The sequence below is a fragment of the Sipha flava genome, unplaced genomic scaffold (assembly GCF_003268045.1).
Source record: "Sipha flava isolate LNK unplaced genomic scaffold, YSA_version1 35a_pilon_pilon, whole genome shotgun sequence".
Classification (NCBI taxonomy): Eukaryota; Metazoa; Arthropoda; class Insecta; order Hemiptera; family Aphididae; genus Sipha; species Sipha flava.
In genome coordinates, this window is record NW_020273058.1 from 1,301,498 (window position 1) to 1,322,122 (window position 20,625).

A 20,625-nucleotide genomic window follows, 5' to 3' on the forward strand; every position below is an offset into this window, starting at 1 on the left:
GAAAAGACGAAATGAATTAATAGGTCATATTTTAAGACACGATGGGCTGCTATTACTAATCTTAGAAGGAGAATCGGTGGATATTTTGTGATTATATACTAGATACTTACGAGTATATCTCAGCTGATGCTAAATTTCCCCCAAATATTTGGTCTCGATTTTCTGCTACCGCCGTGCGTACAACCAATAGCTGTGAATCATATCATTCACGATTAAACCTTTGATTTTACATCCTAATATTTTTCACTTTATAAACGAATTATTAGAAATACAATTAGAGATATAAGTAAAATTACGAAGCACAAATCAAAAAAAGAAAATATGCTGGATATAAAACATTAACTAAGGAGCAAATGGCAAAGTACAATAATAATATAATAACCCGATTTGAGTTTATTCAATCCATAAGCGTGCGCAGACCTCTTTTTTAGTGTATGTAAAAGGCTGCCACTGCCTACCCCCCCCTAAAACTGAAAGTTAATTTAAGCGTTCAAAATTCTGGTCTTAATAACTATTTAATTTAAATTTTAATTTTTTTCCCCGAAAAAAGTGACTGAATAGCCATTTCTTAATCGTTATAACTGTATTCATAATTAAAATTGAAATTAAATTACGAAATTTACCTACTTTTTCCCAGGACTCAACTTACCTAATGCTTACATTTTTGCGAAACTCAATTTACCTATAAAAGGTCATTTGGGACCCAATTTACCAGCTCCCCGCGGAGAAACGGCATAGTGCCGGGCAAGATTATAATATAAGCGTAAAAACAATATCAAACGTATATCGATCAATCGCATGAGCAACGATGCCAGTTGGTGATAAATGTCTTGCCGTATCGTTTCTAATCTAAACTTTTGTACGCAGTAATACGAGTATGATTGTATGCTGTATCCGTGTGATATTAATTTATAATTATTAAATTGAAATCGTACACTAATGTAACGGAATTCCTTTTCCGGAAGGTATACAAATACATACAATTAAAAATAAACGATCTCGGATTATTCTATAATGCTAAACTGCGAGGTACGGGGTGGAATCGCATGGATACAGATAACGCGGTCAAACTGCACTTGTTTCTTTTATACCTTCGTAATAAATATAGTTCTCTACGTTTATGACCAAAAGTATGGTAAAAACAAAACAGAAATACAATGGTACCATCTTCAAAATCATTAGCGACTGTTTCCAACTCAAACGAAATCCGACCGAATGAATGCAAAATAGTTCGACCTTACCCCACGATAACGTTGTAACGCGCCCGTGGGTACCGAACGCATGGGACCGCGGGTGCAGTGAGCTAACCCAACGGGTTTATTATGATATTATAATCGCGACCAGGGCAGTCGGAGAACGAAATAATCAACTAGTTGTAACACCGTGAAAACGTTATATGCAAATATTACGATAAAAACGCGGTGGATAGTATCGAAACGCAGTAATTCGCGTGGACGTTTACGCGTTGACCCAAATGCACAAGACACGAGAACGCGTGAAAATCCGACAGCACAACGACCTTGGCATTCGCGCGGCGGTGGCGGCGATGGCGGCGGCGGCGATAGCGGATTACGTCGGTCCCGTGTCCAATGCGGGAAAACGTGTCCGGGAAACGGCCGTGCACCTGCGCAGGTGTGGTAGGGACCGCGAGACGGTCTCACGTGGGGGACACGTCGCGAAAATATATAAAATCTCGCGCCCCGGACTCCAGTGTATCAGTGCACAATCGTTCGGGTTTCAACAACGATCGTACAAACAGTATCTACCAGCAGCAGCAGCAGCAGCAGCAGTAGCGGAAGAAAAAAATAAATCAAATATTTTCATTTTCCGGACGGTCATTTCTCTAAGAACCATGAGATCGTTCCAAGTAAGTATATTATTTAAAATGTAATTATTGGTACCATTGTCCCGCGTTCCACCGACCTGCTACGTCGGTTTCGGATCGGACGAGTGACGTCGTGCATTTACGTTCACCCGAGCCACGACATTTACCCGTCCGTCATGTTTTCGCAGATGTTCGCAGCGCTGGCCCTAATGACCGCGTGCGCCGTGGCCATACCGATTTTTGTCGAAGGAGGACATCGATCCCACGCTTCCGAATCCGACGAGAACTACGTGAGTACATTGCGTATAATATTAACATTTGTAGCATAACACCTTGAGACGCATTGGTAACGGAAGTTACGCCGTACTCTGTCGGATCACGGGAAACTCGACAACGGCAATCGTTACGGGTTTTTTTTCACGCGGCGCACAGACTTCCGATCACCCCGTTCCGCAACCCCCGTCCGTACATCGAGACTTATCCGCACGGTCTCGCGCTGAAAACGATGACGTTGCAGCGATCACCGTTCGACTGGTAACTGCGGTTGGCGTATGCGCTTTTAACGACCCCTTCGGCTCACGGTTTCCATTCGTTTTTATTATTTGCTCGAATCCTTTTCCGCTCGTCAACGATGTGATGCGTCCGATTTCATGCACGGTCCGAACTCCCGAGTGCAACCCGCACACTACGAAAACGTTTACGGAAAAAAAAAACCGACTAGGCACCTCTCTTCCAAATCACAACTCGTCAATTACGGATATTCATAATTTTTAACAACAAACTTGACGCGCTGGACGGACGTTCACAATTATTTATTCTCATTTCAAAATGGTTCGAAATCCTCTCCGGACCTTTCGTTCGCTCACTGAACGATACATCCGGTATTCCGATGCGCAGGTTTTCGTTTTCACACGTAACGATGTATCATCGCATTCCGCCCGAGTCCTTTACACTACGAAACGAATAATAACAATAACAATTCCCCTACTACAACAATGCCATTGATCGTTCAGTTTCCCAACTGTCTGCACCGGCATACCGCGTATCAACGAGCTTGTTGTCTCGTTTCAGTCGGCCTCTACACGTTTCGTTTCCCGAAATCTATCTAAGACTTATAACAATATGCTGTAATTGCAGCCGAGCAAACAATAATAATAATAATAATAATAATATTAACAATGTGTCGTCGATAAAATATTAAAATAACGAACGTGAAAATAATGATTTCACTCCGTCTTCGTGTTCCTGTTGGACTGGAGTGTATATATGACGTGTGGGGCGAGCCTAGAAATATTTTTCGGTGGGGAGGAAGGATCGATATTTACACTAGCACATACTTCTAATTTATTTATTTCACAAGATAACAATGTTGGTAATGATTAATTTCTTATACTTTATCAACGACAATTGATTGATACCCGAAGATATATTTATGTTATTAAATTTAAATTGTATACAAATATTAAGCAATAATTTTTTTCTAAATTCGTTAAAATTTCGGGAAAAGGATTGAATAAATCACCCCTAGACACGCCCCAGGCAGCGATTTCAGACTCGTACGAATGCACGCGAACGACGTGATACTACACAAAACGTTGCCGGGATAACAATAACACCGAGACGGAGGAAAATGTACGTTTGACGCGATTTTCAGTTAAGTTTCTTTCGTTGTTATCAATTAATTCTCTACGGCGAAGGCGAAAACGCAAACGTGCCCGTACATGTTACCTACCCGTGTGCGTGCAGAGTTTCTCACTCGGTCGTTTCGCGATATTTTTCGTTACAGCCGTGCGAATCGTTAAACCCCCATTCGTTGCGTGTACACAGTGCCACGGTGGGATTTCATACACGCTCTGTAGACTAGTGGTGCGATTGACGATTCCACCTTCACTCCGACCGTTCAAAACTTGCACGTGGTCTCGCGTAAAACCAATAACCACCGGTTAGGCCGTAGCCAGATTAAGGCTCCCTCCGGTTTTGAGTTCAGAACCTCCCCTTATTTTTAAATTAAATTGAAAGATTTTAAACGCATATTACGTTTGACATTTTAAATTTTACTAATCGAAAAACATATTAACACTCCAAACCCTCTCCTCCCTCGAAAAAAATCTTGCTTTCTACGGTCTTGGTCATCACGGTCTAAAACCACCGACGACTGTTCCGACTACGATGCGCTTAGGATCACATACGTGTTTCGTTTTCGCCGTAAAGCGTGTTATTTCTCGCGCGAAATGATACCAAACAAAATGGTATCATTTGAATATCAAAAACGTTCGTTTAACCGCGCTCGTAACATTTGACAACCGTCACGCCACGCACTTTCCGCATGACGAGATCGCGTGATCATCGACCTGTTGAAACGTGCACGCGCTTAATGGAGCGGTGATCCGTTCAGCAACAAAAAGCGATTTCGACCTAACCGCGCGTCGAAAACGTTAGACGAAAACGTGCTCGTGTCAAATTCAACACGGTTTTGCGTTTTCGTCTAGCGCTGTCGACGCGCGGTGCTCGTCGAAGCCGCTGCGCGGCGTCGCGACCCTAAGGACCGTTGTTACCGACGCGCGTTCCCGCGTCGACGACGCACCGACGACGCGGTACGCGCGGGCGTAATACGTGGACACTGATCACAACGCGCGTTTCGCGCGCGGCGGACGTGTTGACAGGCGCCCAAAGCGTACAAGTTCGATTACGCGGTGCACGACCCGGAAACATACGACGTGAAGAGCCAATGGGAAGCGCGCGAGGGCGACGTGGTCAAGGGAGCGTACAGCGTGTTGGACCCCGACGGCGCCATGAGACTGGTCGAGTACACCGCTGACCCCGAGTCGGGATTCAACGCGGTGGTCAGCCGGTCGGACAGCGGTAACACGGGCTACAGGAAGCCCAGCAACGACGCGTTCGACTTCTGATTGGCGAGGAGACAACCACGACCACGGTACATCGTAACGCATACATAAAACACGCGCCGCGCGCACGTCCGCGATATCCGTGCCGCGGCTAGGAATACTTTTTTTTCTGTTTTTTTATATCCCCTGTACTTCTGTCTTATACGTCTGTCATATCTATCAACGTCCCTCTTTCTCTCTCTCAAGCTGTCCGCCCGAAGCCGTACCGATGTGCTGCTACGGTTTTCTTGTTTTTTATACGAACTACTTTGTTATTATTATTATTTTTTTGTATTAATATTTTATTATTATTATTATTATTTTTATTTTTATACGATTGTCGTATGTACGTGTGTGCCGAAATATTCGCGTTGGATCGCGATACAACTACGTGTTATATCGTAACGTACGCGCACGTAATACATATATAACTTACATTAATGTACATCCCACTTGTTATCAATTGATTTTATTTTTATTTTTTTATTAGTTTGTTTTTATAATAAATAAATACATGAGAAAAAAAAAAGAAACACTAAAAGTAATTTTTATTTCTCGTGATGGTCTTGTTACACCAACGCTGCGGAAACGTGCTTAACATTTTAACGCTTTTTAGGTATGGTTTCCCATCTCGCTGATATCTAAAACAACAATTTGATCGACAATAATAATATGAATTTCATAAAATAAATATCGCGATCGAAACTCTCCGGGCTCTCTCGAACTCGTACGGTAACAACGAAACAGTAACGTCGGTCGTGTTTGCGCATTAAGGGTCCGGTACGATTGACCGGGCGCATGTGAATTCCGCCCAAAAAAAATTGATAATTATTAAGCACACCTTGAATATAAATTATAAGTTATTAGTAAGAAGTTCTTATTACTTAATGAAGTTCAAAAGTTTAAAGTTACTTTTATTTGTATTTTTCAATCAAAACCGTATAGGTGTATTAGGCAATAGGTTTATAAATAGAATTTACAAATCCATTTTTGTACCTGCATATTTTTTCGGGCGGAATTCACATGTACCTTTTTTACTTGGATATTTTCCCGGGTGGAATTACCATAGACCTTGTTTTTACCTATTCATTTCGGGCGGAACTTATAATACCCCCGTTTGACCGATGCGTACGTGCGACGACCGTACTCATACGCGGGTGAAACGCGAATTTCACAACCAGATCGTTTTGTATTATTCATTTTTACTCCGTGCATCCGTTATCTCCTTGCTGACGTAGATGTAACGTATACAACGAAAACATTTTTTATTTATTTATCTATTCGAAAATCACGTTCGTATCGATCCGTGTGTGGCTTCCGTCACTCGTCACTGGCTCGTCCATAAAAATAAACCATTAGACGAGAATAATAATAACACATTAATAGCACGCGAACCATTCGACGCTGATGCTCCGACAACGTAATATCGTACAACGTCTTCTCGCAGGTACTTGCGCACCGTGTTCAATCAGCACGATTTTAAATATTATTCAACGCGATGTAAAATATACTAGATAGTTCGTAGAATATTTGCGAAAAGTGTACTAGATGTATATCAATGGACAGCACAATCGCTTGAAAACAATCCGTTCTATTATTTTAATAGAGCAAATCGCGTTAAAAAATTGCGGTAAAATAATATAACGTACGGAATCAATTGGCGTACCCCAAGAACGATTTACCATTATTTGAGTACGTACCTATCTAAAGCTAAATGGTTAAGTGTATTAAATAAAGTACCGATGTGCATATACCAGCATTAATAACTCTTCGCCTTGTATTGTTCGCGATTCATACACGGTATTATATTATTACAGACGTACTTTTTCGTTCTTCGTTACACGCGCAATACACTACACGCCCGAACTCGTATAATATTTTATAGCGATTTTCCCCGTTCTCGGTCATAAACTTGTACACCTCTCGTAAAAATCTATAGGCATGGTCCGATGTCCGTAGTGCAGTATTACGTGTACAATATACACTGTATATAGGTTATTCGTGAATTTCACGAGCACACACACGCAACGAGGTATATCATCGGATGGTCAAGTTGTTTTATAGCGGTCGAAAGCCGAACGGACGTACGGCGACTACTGTGTACTATATTACTGGCCGACAGTTTTCTGTGCAGTCGAATGTCCGTTCGCAATATCCGTGTATGACGAGCATTGTAATCCTATCATGGTTCGCGAGCGCCTTAAGCGCACGAGGATTCTACGCATAAGCGGAAATTCGGTGAAATTAGTGGGTGGGGGGCTGAGCATTATTTGCTTATTACACCTATATGTATCCCTGTACGCAATCATTTCAAACAATTAGGAGCCTTATCTTAAACATTTTTGGAATAGGTATTCTAAACAGAAATTATTAGTTAATTAAATTAAACAACCAATGCAGGTATTATTACATATTATTAATATTACATTAATTACGATCGCTCCAAGTCATGACAATAATTTTGTAAAATCTTACGAATTTGAATTAATTTTTATCAAAGAATATTTTTTTTTAATTCAGTTATTAAAAATGTCTTTTACAATTATAATAATTATTGTATTTTTAGTCACTTAACAATTTTTAGGGATAGGGGAGCTAAGACCTGTACTTTGCATTTCTGGGGGGCTTAGTTAAGCCCCCCCGATTTCTACCTATGGTTCTACGTATACCCGTGCAAGAACCTCCCGGGTCCGAGATATAGTACACGGAAAAAATTCAAAAAATTATCCATATGTATTTATGGCGGTGAGTGGTCTAACGATCCAGAGACCCGGGACGGCGTGATTGTGTTAACAATATTTTTAAATCCGTTTATCTGAATGGAACTAAAACAGTGAGAAACGGTTGAATTCCTATGCGATGATGTAAATTCCGTAGTTTTTTTAAAATTTTTTTTTTTGTCATGGTCCACCTATCGTTGTTTATAAACATCTATTGTCCCGCCATAAATTTCCGAAACACGTCATAAGGCGTAAATATTAATTGGATTGACATTTCGAACGGGTGGCAAATCTTAGGCAAGTGTGTGATCACGAAAGGTTATTCAAAGCGTTTGTAAAACAATACGTTTTTACGCTAGAGCGGTTGTACGGTACTTTCTGCGGGGTATTTATTAATTGCGGCTAATTGAGCGCTCGCTTTTATTATTATATCAAGTCACTGCGTCATAGTGGCTAGGTCTTACCCGAAACGTTGAGCAACACGTGCAATTTTCACGCCATTCGATATCGTTTTTTACGCATGCGTACGACAGCGCGTTTATTATGTTATACGCATATTTACGCGGATACAATGCATGTAACGTTGCTCGTACATGTCAACTAATTTATTTCTCCATAAAGTTAAGATCGAAAATAATACGATAGTAACAATATATAATATTGTTATGTTACGTAAAAGTTTTCAACGTTGGTACGATGTCACGTGCGATTATTTGCATAATTTTATGTATCAAATATGAAAAACAAATTATACGCAAAGGCCTATTAAAATATATTGTAATAGATGGGGCAAAAAAGGTTAGTAGGAACAAAAAAAACATTAAAATGCCATTGATAATTGATTTCGCTTTGATTTCACTTTTATTATATTTGAATGGAGATGTTTAATTACGAAGCCATTATTCCCTGTTTCGTTGAAAATATGTCTGATCTCCGCTTCGTTTAAAAATTTTCTGGCAACAGAGCGAAAAACTTGAAATAAAATATTTCTCCACCAGCATTCGTTTCAGACACTTATCGAGTTGCACACGTGTGAATGCGTTTACATACAAAACACCTCAAAACAATATTTATTCAGAATATCCGTCCTGGTCGGGATTCGTTTGAAAATAGTTATAAAAATAAATCATAACGGATCAAAAAAAAAAAAAAATTATTGGCATGTTGAAAACTTGTAGACGTTTATAGAAACCAACACGAGGTTAGTCTGAAATGGCGTTATATGATTTCGATCCACGTGAGAATTCGTACAAAAGCGAGCTGCTGGTCTAGGGAACGGGAACGTTCAGGTATAGTGACTTAACAAGAGTTTTTAAACGGTGGGATACCGGTGATCGGGTCAGGTAGCGGAGTGGTCGTCGGAGGGTTGTAACGGATACGATTTATAGTAAAAAAAACCACCCGGGTAAACAAGCGGGGAGTGGTATGGAAAAGATAACGCGTGGAAACAGGATAACGGAGAAGGGTGGAGGGAGAAAGGTGTTTTCCGCGTGACCAACAGTTCAGAAAGGTTTACCGCTCGTCGACGTCGCTGCTGCGTTAAACGTGTGCCGAAAGTTTTATGGTACGCCTCAGGGGAGAGGGGGTGGTCAAGTCCTCGGAACGGATAATCGAAACCCTTTTTCGCTGGGTACCGATGGAAAAGGTGTTCGTTCGGCGGCCAGCCAGTCAACGTACCGGCGTGGTCGGTGGTCACTGATCTGTGTCGCTCAGCGGACTCTCGACGCGTGACGATGACGTGTACGAACAATCCACGTAGAATGTGCCCACACGTGTGAGCGCGTGCACCCACGGACCATGAGACAACGTACATCCCACGGGTGCCCGTTTCCACGAGCGGTCAACCGTCGTGCGACGCCGCCGTGCGCTGCATGGAAAGCCCGGGATCGCGCTGATATCCCCGCTTAAGTGTTCTGCTTCACGAACTCGTACGGTACGCGCCCTATTCGTCACCTCCTGTTCTACATACACATACACTGCAACCATTGGTTATGGTTTAGAACAAAATCAATAAGCAAATGCAAATCCTGTACCAGAACCGGTAGACTGCTTTTGATTCATTTTAAGAAGAATAATTGTGGATCGTAAACACGATAGGCTTAAACAGCCGTTTATGTGCTCACTACGTACTAAGGGCCATAGGCGTGTTCAGATTTTTCGCACATGGTGCAATCCTAACTATAATATTTTTTACTAACTCAATAAGGTTGTCCAAGTATAGTCTATATAGGCCTTTCGTTGAACGAGTATACTCAGGGATCATACGCGAAAAAATAAAACAATTCTAGGAATTTTTCTAAGAGACCTTTTAAATATATATCCGTTTTACTGTCTTAACGTGTCCGACAAGATATTTCATCTGGGCAACCATTATATCTTTAATCGTGATATAGATAAGTAATTACAGGATATCCGTATTTTCATATTCGTATACATTATTAGATAATTATGCGGTTTTGCAAAAAGTTGGTATGGGCTTGCTTGGAGCAGTGGCCGCTTCATCTTGCACGGAGTGCATACCCTGTCACCCTCGTGGACACGCCTATGCTAAAAACTTTTGTTGAATCGATATCCACGGGACGACGAGAAGACGAGTGCAGAAAACGGCGTTTGGTAAGACTAGTATCGAGGGGCAGTGGAAAATTCGAAACTCATCATTGACTGTACTTGTCACGTCGGCTGCACTACAATTAAAATAATTGTACTATACTCGCGCATCCGGATTAGACCAAGAACTCTCGGACGATGGGATCGCATATGCTTCCACGGCACAAAATTCGAATGGACTTATCGGTTGCTGTGGTAGGAAATCAAAGACTGGCCGAACGTTACCGAAACTACGTGAGGTGTCGTACCGACAGCTAATATATAATCGTACGCCATGATAATTTCAAACATTGACAAAATTTGATGGTTCGCGATCATGCGGCCATGGGTTCAACGTCGTCTCCAAGAACGTGAAGTGACAAAACGGAGAGATCTTCGAGTACAAGAATAAAGGGGTACGTGACGGCTAGGGATCGGTCAGAACGGATCAGGTATGGTGGTAATGGTCGGGGTCGGTCAAGTCTCTGTCGTCTTACCTGTCGGCCGGATATTACTTTAGCTTTAAGTGACTAATACGGGCGTTCGTGGTGTACCATATGTACTCAAAGAGCGGATACGTTGCGACGACGACCACCGAAATTAAAGACAACTGGTGATGTTGTTGTGCGACGAAAACGAAAATAAAATTAAAAACAGATACACGAGCGTACACGGGCGGCGAGCATAGTAATTTAAAATAATTTTTATCACAGTAGACTCAGTAGCGCGTTATCAAAATCTCGTCGCGGCGCACTATCATCACTATATGACGTGTAAGCAACAACAATACACGCACACGCACACATAAATAAAATGTACATCATATATACATGAACTGTTGCGTAAAATGACCGTTGTGTATGTTATTTGTTCTTTTTGGACACGTTTGGTGGCGGCGGTGCCCGACTATATTGTAATATTTTACCACACGTCAGCTCGGCTCGGCCGACCACTGCAGTGCCGTTTATTTCTGTACGCGCTCGTTGTCGATGCCGAGTGCCAACTGCAAACGCGACCGATACGAAATAACATAAAAAACGAAAACTGCCCGCGCTGCCGTCGGCACAGGTTTTCTATCCGTTCGCACGCGTTACTACGTGTGCGTATGCGTGTGCGTGTGCGCGTGTGTGTACGTGTTTATGCATGTGTATGTGTGTGTGTGTGTGTGCGCGTGCGTGTGTATGTGTGTTTACATCAGTGAAAACGGTTCCATAAACAGTCATGTACTGGACCGGAAGCTTCTAGAGTTCGTGACGCGTGCGGTGAGAGGAAACGAGGATCGCATGGGCCACAGGTCGGCAACCTTTTCGTAGGGAAACAACGGTTTTTCGAAAACATTGCGGAACCGTAATGTTCGATGAGCCATGCTGGTGCAAACAAAATATTTTCATCCATACCCGCGGTTGAATTCAGTTCAAATCCCTGTTCACTAGTCAGTAAGTCGATAAAAAGTGAACCGAACAATTTTATCGGGACAGATTTGAGGTTGGTGTGATGTATAATTTAACTGTAAAGCCCGTGATTCCGAAGGGAAGCGCTTGTTTGTTTTATACATTATTACGATGACGAGGAAGAAAAATTGCAGTGTCCAAGGAGATACTATCACGATCATGGGCGTAACTTGAACATTTATTAGGGGGGGGGGGCAAATATGTAATTACATATCTAACGAAAAGGATGTCCACGGCTAAAAATCGCTTTACTACCTACATATTACTATATACAATTATTCATTTTCTTACAATATGTTAGATAAGCGAAAATTAAAAATTAAGATTTTTAAAAAAAATTGTATAGTAATACCTATAATCAACTGTTTTGTACTCATTTTAAAACATGTTATGTAAAATATCAGAGGGGACACTGGTCCCCCTTGCTACCCACCATCAGTTTACACCTATGATCCCGATGAGCCGCAGACGGCCGGGTCCTGGAGAAGTGGTCGGATTAGCAGGATAGATTTCAGAAAAAATTTTAGGCGTCGCGACATGTCGGTTCGAGCGCGAATTTTTCGCTGGGATCCGTTCGTGCAATGACGCACACTTGGTGGCCGACGGCCAAAACACCGGACGATCGTGGTGCAACAACAACAACAACAACAACAACAATATCAATATTACTGTATTACAAATTCATGTTGCGATGCGTACACAACGTATGTGTTAGGTAATAATACGAGAGCACGCGCGTCACGCGATAATAATAGTACGCAGTGCAAGTATACGCATTGCCTTGCGCTTGTATTGTAATACCGTCGCACGTGACTGCCAACTGCGGACGTTGAATGTCGCACACGGTATTTTTGAAAACTTTTCGTTGTCAATGATGCGCAGGACTGCTACAGGTGAGATTCGAATTATTTTCGAATGGACCGCGAACACGCGATATTCCGCTGCCGACCCTCGTGGTCGAACCCGGATTAAGGAGGGGGGTACGTATGTAAAGGGTCTGCAGTTGTTCTGAGCTTAAAATTACATTGAATGATAATTTGTACTTTTCATAGTACCTACAAGAATATTCTTTTTTCTCATTTGAACTGACGGGCGTTGGGGCCTGTCACTCGCCTACCGTGTTTAACATCATAAGTGAAGGAGGGCACATGAGCACACTTAAACTCGTTTTATTATGTATTTATATTATTTTAAAGAATTTTTTTCGTTGGTGGTGGCCGACAATCATGTGTTGGCCCCCGGGATCCTGTAGGTCTTAATCCGGGCTTGCCTGCGATGCGTGTACAACACACACCGATGAGGATTTGAACGCGAACGATCCCGGATCGGCTGCGACGGGGGCGAAATTATTTTAAAACGACCGCGTGCACATTTGACCATCGACCACGTCACGGTTCGAATGCACGTACGTGATAGAGTCATCTGGACGAGTGCAAGTGCACACACATCCGGTCGACAATGTCACGATAGCGCGTACCCAATATACCTACGTGTCATTTACGAGTGAATGTTTAAGGTCAACTTGCACGTCTGCGCCATTATTTCGGCCTCGTTACCGACGAACTCTTAAAGGTTTTTGATTTTTCTCACGTAATTTAGCTTATCGAATATGCGCAGTGCGTTTGATTTGCGATTGGTAATGAAAAAGTTTTTCGTTAAATAATATTTGGCGAATATCCGGAATGATGCCGTCGAGCAGTAAACTAAAGATAGTATTGGGGACGAATCAAAGGTGAAATCACGATCCCAGTCAACTACAGTCCAATGGAAAATAAAATAAATAAATAATAGAAATTGCGTGAAATTTGTATTGAAATGTATTAAAAAGATACTGGTTATAGTATTAAGTGGAAAGCAACTTGAACCAATAAATTCTTGAATCATTCCGTAAATTGTTGGGTAAAAATTAGTTTGATCGATTGATATACATGAATTATTGATTGTTTTAGTTTCCTCTTAAAATTGACAGGACAATTTATTACGTTAACAATTGTTAAGAGTAGGTGACTCTCGCATTAAAGCTTCCTGTGCAGTTGGGTCGATCGAAGGTTCGCTGCACTAACTTCAATGTAGAGCCAAAATCGGAATGCAACGGAACACTTTCAACGTCTGGGTTAGTGAGCTACAACCCGAGTAGGTCTTATAGCCATCGAGACGAAAAAGAGTGTCGTCCAGAACGACGGAGGTCACGCTATGTTTTTCGTATATAAGATTCGTCGATAACACATTCAGCGGACGCATGTTCTGTAAAGACCGCGCGAAAACCGGTAAGTATGAGATCTATTATATTTTGCTAAACTCAATCGTCCAAGAACGAGCCGAATTGGTTACAACGGAGGTATATCGATATAATTTACACTAGTAAGAAAAAATCAATTTTATGACCTCGTGCTAACCGAAAAACGTTCAAAACAAATATGTAACTACGCTATACGGTATCGTGGATACAAACGTGCCTAGTCGAAATAACCAATTAAGAAAAGGCGTTACGACTTACAGCGCCTTCTGGAGAGCAACTCGAAAGCAGCATAACCGGATCCGAATTTTATCGTATTCAACTCTAGTGATCGCTGCTACTGAAAACCTTGCGACGACTGTTGCTGAAAACCTTGCGACTACTGTTGCGAAGAAACATTATCGATAGCGACATTACATCGCGTAAGTACCTGATCTATCTCACCCCTACGCCATCCTAAACCCTCGGGCTCAGGGTACACGGACGCGCACGCGATCGGCGAAGGGACCGGATCAAAACGCACAACTACAGTGTGAACGCAGCAATGTTATTCGGCCACAGCCATGTCCTGTGTCCGGTCAACGCGCATCGTCTATTGGTGTTTAACGTCCCTTAGCCAAATCGTGTTCAGCTACGTCCAGCGATCGGGTTATGTACTGTCTACTAGAAAACGCACGGTCGTCAACCGCAAACTGCCATGGACTGTGCGCGAACAATTTCGAGGGTTATCGGGGGCGAAACACTGACCGGGTGGGTGGATGCAGGCGTAGATACGAGAGGAGTGATATGGGGGCTGAAACTCTCCCTTTTAACATAAGGTAGAATCATATCGCACGTAGGTACATAAATGTTAAAAACATTAGACGTAAGAAAGACTTCTTACAAATCAACGTGCGCAACGAATCATGGCAAGTACTCACTTTACTAGCCATCCCCTCCCCCACTTATTTCATTTTTAGATTCACACCCGAGTGGACGCGACCGCGCAATTCAGAAATGTTAGCGTTCGGGCCTACATTTGTGATCGTAATTCGAATCACTCGTTCGTTATTTTGTACCACTCGTACCTATCCGAACTTTCAGGGCATAACTAACTTTTCGGGGAGGGGGAACGAGTGTCACAGCAATTATGAACGATAGTACAAATACACGTGCAGGAGTGATATTGAACACAATTGCTACGATCACATACGATCACGTCCCACTGCTCCGTTCAACGCATATATAATCTAATGCGTCGTTCATAACGTCGTAGTGGAATGATTTAAATCTCCCAAAAAATTGTAAATCCATCGAAAATAATTTCTTTATCTCGTTTTGTACTGTAGATACAAACCGTTTCACCGTTTGATCGCATTGTATAACTGATGCACCCACAATGTTTGTTTTAATTTTTTTGGTTATCACACTAACGTGCGATAGGTATTAGGTATATCTTAGAGAGTAAACCCATCGGAGACTAATTTTTTATTTATTACAACGATATGTAATCAACTTAGCAGACAAGAAAAAAACAACAGCCAATTAACCGTGTATTATAGCGTTACCATTTATTTTAGCTTGTTAAAGCTAATCTTCTAATCTTTCTAATTTTCTAATCTCGTATGCGTCACCCTTTCAGTGAGTACCGTTTCAGAGGTCAATTATTTTTTTGGTTTCCAGCGAAAGTTCTGCGAAAAGAAATTCACGATAGGTGACGGTGAAAAATTGAGCCGTAAGATGATGTTTCCTTACACATTTACTGCGAAGGTTGTTCAGTTTCCATTTAAATTGCATTTTAAACACCACTGGATGTTCCCATGGCTCATTGGATCTGCTGTTATAGTCGCACCTGTGTTCTATCAATTACAGAAGTTTGCCAAGAATGAAGTCAATATAAAGATGTGGGCTGATAAAAGGAGGAAGGAAGAAGAACATCACAGACACAAGTGGGATTAATTGAAATTGTGAATCAATGTAGAAAATAAAAAAAAAAAAAAACAGAAACTTATTCAACTATTGTATATTATTTCTAATAGCGTAACTGCGAGTTATAAATAAATATTTAAATTAAATGTAATAAACATAGTTCAGTATTGAAAAAAAAAAAAAAATGTAACGGGACACCGTCGACCTCTATCGGTACAACTCCCGTATCCCTATCACCAACACGCTTTTGACCGTGATTTACCTAAATACAGATAGCGCTGATCGCCATGACGTATATAACGCTCCAACAAACAATGAAAAAATCTCTGTTTACATTTGTAGATTTTTTAAATAAAAAGCGGGTCATGTTGAAACCTCACCGGGACCACGTTGCTGTTCCGTCTATGATCGTGTAGTAATCACCGTTCGGTCTTAAGGCACTATCAATACGGTCACCAGAAACGAGAGGCTTCCAAAACCGTGTCGGGCGTAAAGACATTCATAAGTACCAGTGATTCCGTTGACCTTTGTAACCTTTATCCCCCCGGACTCGATAGCAGTTTGTTTCGTAAATGTAGTTGTTGCCCGAGGCACACCCATAACCTTACGTTGCAGTGTGTTCTAAATCTAATTCCAACTACTTTACTGAACAATCCACGGTATACCTTTATAGTGTAAAGTCCAGGATAGTACGGGTTTTAAACGAAATAAACTATCGATCGATCCGACAGTAATCGCCCGCTCCGATCGTCACCACCGTCGTGATGTGGTACCCTCCGCCACCAGTTAAAGATATCGAGTTGACCCACGGTATACTTGCGCAGTATAAAATCCAGGCCAACTCGATTATCACCCCACTGTCTGCGTACCATACGCCGATCCGTTATACACGGTCGTCATCTTGTACGCCGTTTTTTCACACGTGATCATATTTCCGTATGCCGTAAGTGAAATTGCCGTCAGGACTCGATACAGCCACCCCGGACGTTGTCACCAGTATTTGCAGAAGAAAAGAGCCATACGTGTCCTACCAACGATACTACTGATCCTACTCACTTTGTAAATATTCAAACAAATATCCTATTTTATGTCTGTGTTGTATGTAATTGTAGTTTGATGGTATATAACCATACTATATCAATTTTTTTTTGTATATTTGAACAGCAACGTTAATATTATATAGCACCCTATGGGTTTGTTGCGACAAATTATTTATGTGATAATATAAATAAAGTATATATGTTCTCCTATCCTCAGTATTAAAAATATTGTTATAATTTCGATGGCATAATCTCCAACGGTTCCAGATCATCTCAAAATCAGTTAACTAATATCTATTGTCAACTCCGATATGTAGAATCAGTTACAAGCTTCAGAAAAAACTATTTTCAATTCTATAAAAATGAATACCTCAACGAAGAAGATGAAACAAAGAAAAACAAAAGAAAAAGGAAATCATTGTACATAAGTTCATTAGTTTGTTACAGTTCACCACTTGTACTAATTTAATACCGTATATCTTTACACATATAATTGAATAATCAGAAAATAAATAAAAAATTTAAAAAAATTAATTAAATCAATTTTTATTTTTTTTTTATTAAATTAATATTTCTGATAAATTATTTTTTATTTTTCCTTGATTAAACTTTGAAATATTTTCTTTTTCAGGACTTTGTCTTTGGAAAAGAAAATTGATACTCACCAAAAAAAGATAAAGATATAAAGTGATTTTTAATTATAGAAGTATCAAAATTATTATGCCATGCATATAAGTTGAAAATAGTTAATTTTAAATTGAGTATTATTATAAAAATTACTAAATTTAGCTTGTAGAGATATATTAAATAATTATTTATTATGATACAAAACTAAAATTAATGAATCTGAACCGAAAGTACAAATGAAGAGTAAAAATAGTTTGTTAAACGAAACAGCTCAAGTTTCATTAATTAAAGAAATAGGGAAATGTGATATACCTGAAGCATCCGTAGAGACTACACAACTCATTCAAAAGTATTTTATAATAATTTAATAAGTTTAAAATTTTTTTTATTATTATTTGTAAGTTTTCCTGACATTTGTCATCTAAACCTAAGTTAAATAATTACCTAAGTAACCTTAATTATCTTTATACTTAAGTGTAATGAATTAAATTATTTAACATTGTGTAAATTGGATAACAATGGTATAAGAAGTTAAAACTATGTATCTAAAATGTACTGAATAGGTATACAATTTTATATATAGCGAAACATTAATAAGTTTATGAACTGTCTTTTTTCTTCAATTTATTGGTCGATTAAATATTGGATTTTAAACTTTATTCTAATCTTTGCAGATAGTAATTTAAAACATTTTCAAAAAAAAATTACACAATTAGAAGAACATAAGATTCATGTAATGACAATTAATATTCATTTTAACGAAAATTTATCATTTAGATTAATGAACAATAATATATCTCTTATATTCATAATTTTTTTTAATTAATACTAATTTGGCTTTTTTACATTTAAGTATAACATTATTTTTTTTTTGTTTAATGATCTTCTATAATATATGTATTTTATATTATTCATGTACCCTTGTTTATATAATTTGAACACAGAAAAAATGATTTGATACGATCAAATTGATAGTTACACTTTTTTTTACGTTTTAAAATAATTTAAAATTCATTTAAAAAATGAAAGCAATGAACTTAACAAAATTAAAAAATCGGTTGCGGTTATGACGGTTTAGATTGGAAGCAAGTCAAGGAAGTTATTGTTAGTATATTTGCTGGAACCCGAATAAGTATAACAGTTTGCATCCCCTCTAAAGTAAATGTAAGAAATTACCAAATATATTGTACTTTTAATTCTATCATAAAACCTTTGCAAGATATTCAATCACGTATCGCCGCCGTAGTTGAAAGCTTATATCACACCGAAAGAAATATTGGAATTAGAAGTGAAGAGCGACATTCTACTCTTCATTGACCTTGAACAGTCTAAAAAGAACGATTGTTCAGATGATCTGGTGAATAAAGTAAACGCTGAATACCCGTCTTTGAAAGAAAAGTAATTATGTTTAAAATGTTCTGAGATTCATCAAACCTATTTTAATAATAATATTATTACCTAAGTATAGATACTACGAGTATATTTGATTTTTATTTACATGTTTCATAGATGTATAAATTATTTATAGTAAATATACTTATATTTATAAATTATTTATCATTCAATACATATCAAAGCTATATATAAGTGTATATATGCTATATCTGATTGAAAGGTTTGAAAAGTTAAATTTGGTAAAAATATAATTTATATTTTGTCCATCCATAGGTTATTGAATAATATCAGACGAAATGTGTAATGTCCTGGAGACGTAATTACATATTTCATAAAAAAAGCGAAAATTAATTGCTTGTTCACCAGTTCAACGGCATATTTTAGTTCACTTGAAAGAGGCTTTAACAACATTAGGAAAGATATTAGAAGCTATAGAAATTTTGCTTTCTAGAGTGCACCTATTAAACCCGTCGATAACTTCAAGTTTATATCACAAATGGTATTGATACTGCGATCCATCATTTATGGCTCTAAATTGTGGCTGTGTGGAGACACAAACCAAATAAAAGAGAAAGAAATATATGAAAACTACTGCAGGATTGTTATTAACGAAGTTAAACTTGTATCTAGAGCAACAGCAGTTAGCAACTTATCGAAAACCGGAGGTCCGAAACAGCGTAATGCTTCTTCAAATAATCAAAAGTGGAAAAATGCTTCAACGATAAAAAATACGCGTAGAAGATAGGTATTTTTTAAAAATAAATACGAAAAGTTACACCCACATCCATAATTCATCTATAAAAGATACAACACTGTTTTATAAGATATTTAAGAAAAATTTAAATTACTATAAATATGAATTTAACCAACCTAACTCAAATGCATATTTAAAGTAAACATCAAATAAGTAGATGCATTTCATAATCTATGTAAACATATCAGTATAATATATATACTCAGAATGGGACACCAATATCACAATTTATTTGAAGTGATATTTTCACCTTGAACAGTCTAAAAAGAAAGATTGTTCAGATGATCTGGTGAATAAAGTAAACGCTGAATACCCGTCTTTGAAAGAAAAGTAATTATGTTTAAAATGTTCTGAGATGCATCAAACCTATTTTAATAATAATATTATTACCTAAGTATAGATACTACGAGTATATTTGATTTTTATTTACATGTTTCATAGATGTATAAATTATTTATAGTAAATATACTTATATTTATAAATATATAATATATATATATATATAAATATAATCTATACAAGATTTATGATTTTCTATTCCTAATAGAATATTTAAATTCCAAATTATTATAAGATTATTAATTATAAACTTGACAATAGTCAAGCATTAATTATAGATTTATAAATGAGATTTTTAATAATTTAATATTTTACTAATAAAATATATTTATTTTCTAGAACGCAAATGGATTCGACGTCAAGCTTTTTTCAAAATGTACACTGTTCCCATTTTACAATTTGTTTTCGAACATCAATTCAGTTTTGTCTAGCCATCATTTATTTATATTGTTTTCATTCCGTAATGAATTCCGTACGTCTTACTTTTACCAGCACTGTATTTATCAATCCATTAACTTCCTCGCAATGTTTGATCGCTGCCAATATTGACTTATTTCGGTTCATTACATGTTTTTTAATAGAAATTTTTATATTTCAATTATGTTTCACTGAAAATTATCGTGATTTCCAGAACCTTCGAGTTTTTTTTCTCCAAACTCTTGTGTCTTCTATATCCGTAAGAGTGCGAAAATATTGTATGAAATCGACACTTTTTGGTTAACAGTCACTCCATTTTTATATCGTTTATTTTTTCACATCGAGATAACTTATTTTGTGTACCATACAGGATTTTTTAGACTTATTACTGTCAAATTCTTGATTGATTTTTTAACACCGACTTTCAAGTAATATAGTGTAT

General features: G+C 38.5%; 2 protein-coding genes across 3 annotated transcripts in view; one reads left to right on the forward strand and one right to left on the reverse strand.

Moving 5' to 3' along the window:
- LOC112687750 (four and a half LIM domains protein 2) overlaps positions 1–20,625 on the reverse strand; it is a 117,232-nt gene that overhangs the window by 80,532 nt on the left and 16,075 nt on the right. The window contains exon 1 of one of the 2 annotated variants that reach the window (XM_025560657.1): positions 9,108–9,258. The exons of the other annotated variant lie outside the window; for it this stretch is intronic. Coding sequence (XP_025416442.1) covers positions 9,108–9,243 — 136 coding nt within the window. The 5' untranslated portion in view covers positions 9,244–9,258. Of the gene's footprint in view, positions 1–9,107; positions 9,259–20,625 lie in introns of those variants that run through there. 2 annotated transcript variants of the gene reach the window in all.
- On the forward strand, positions 1,712–5,239 carry LOC112687752 (cuticle protein 19-like). The gene is made up of 3 exons (XM_025560664.1): positions 1,712–1,867; positions 2,014–2,115; positions 4,489–5,239. Exons 1-3 carry the CDS (start codon positions 1,853–1,855, stop codon positions 4,732–4,734), a joined length of 363 nt encoding a protein of 120 aa, XP_025416449.1. The 5' UTR covers positions 1,712–1,852; the 3' UTR covers positions 4,735–5,239.

Excerpts from the sequence above, each read along its gene's own strand:
- LOC112687752 (XM_025560664.1), top strand. Across the intron at positions 2,116-4,488 it reads CCGAATCCGACGAGAACTAC|GCGCCCAAAGCGTACAAGTT; the intron begins GTGAGTACATTG and ends ACGTGTTGACAG.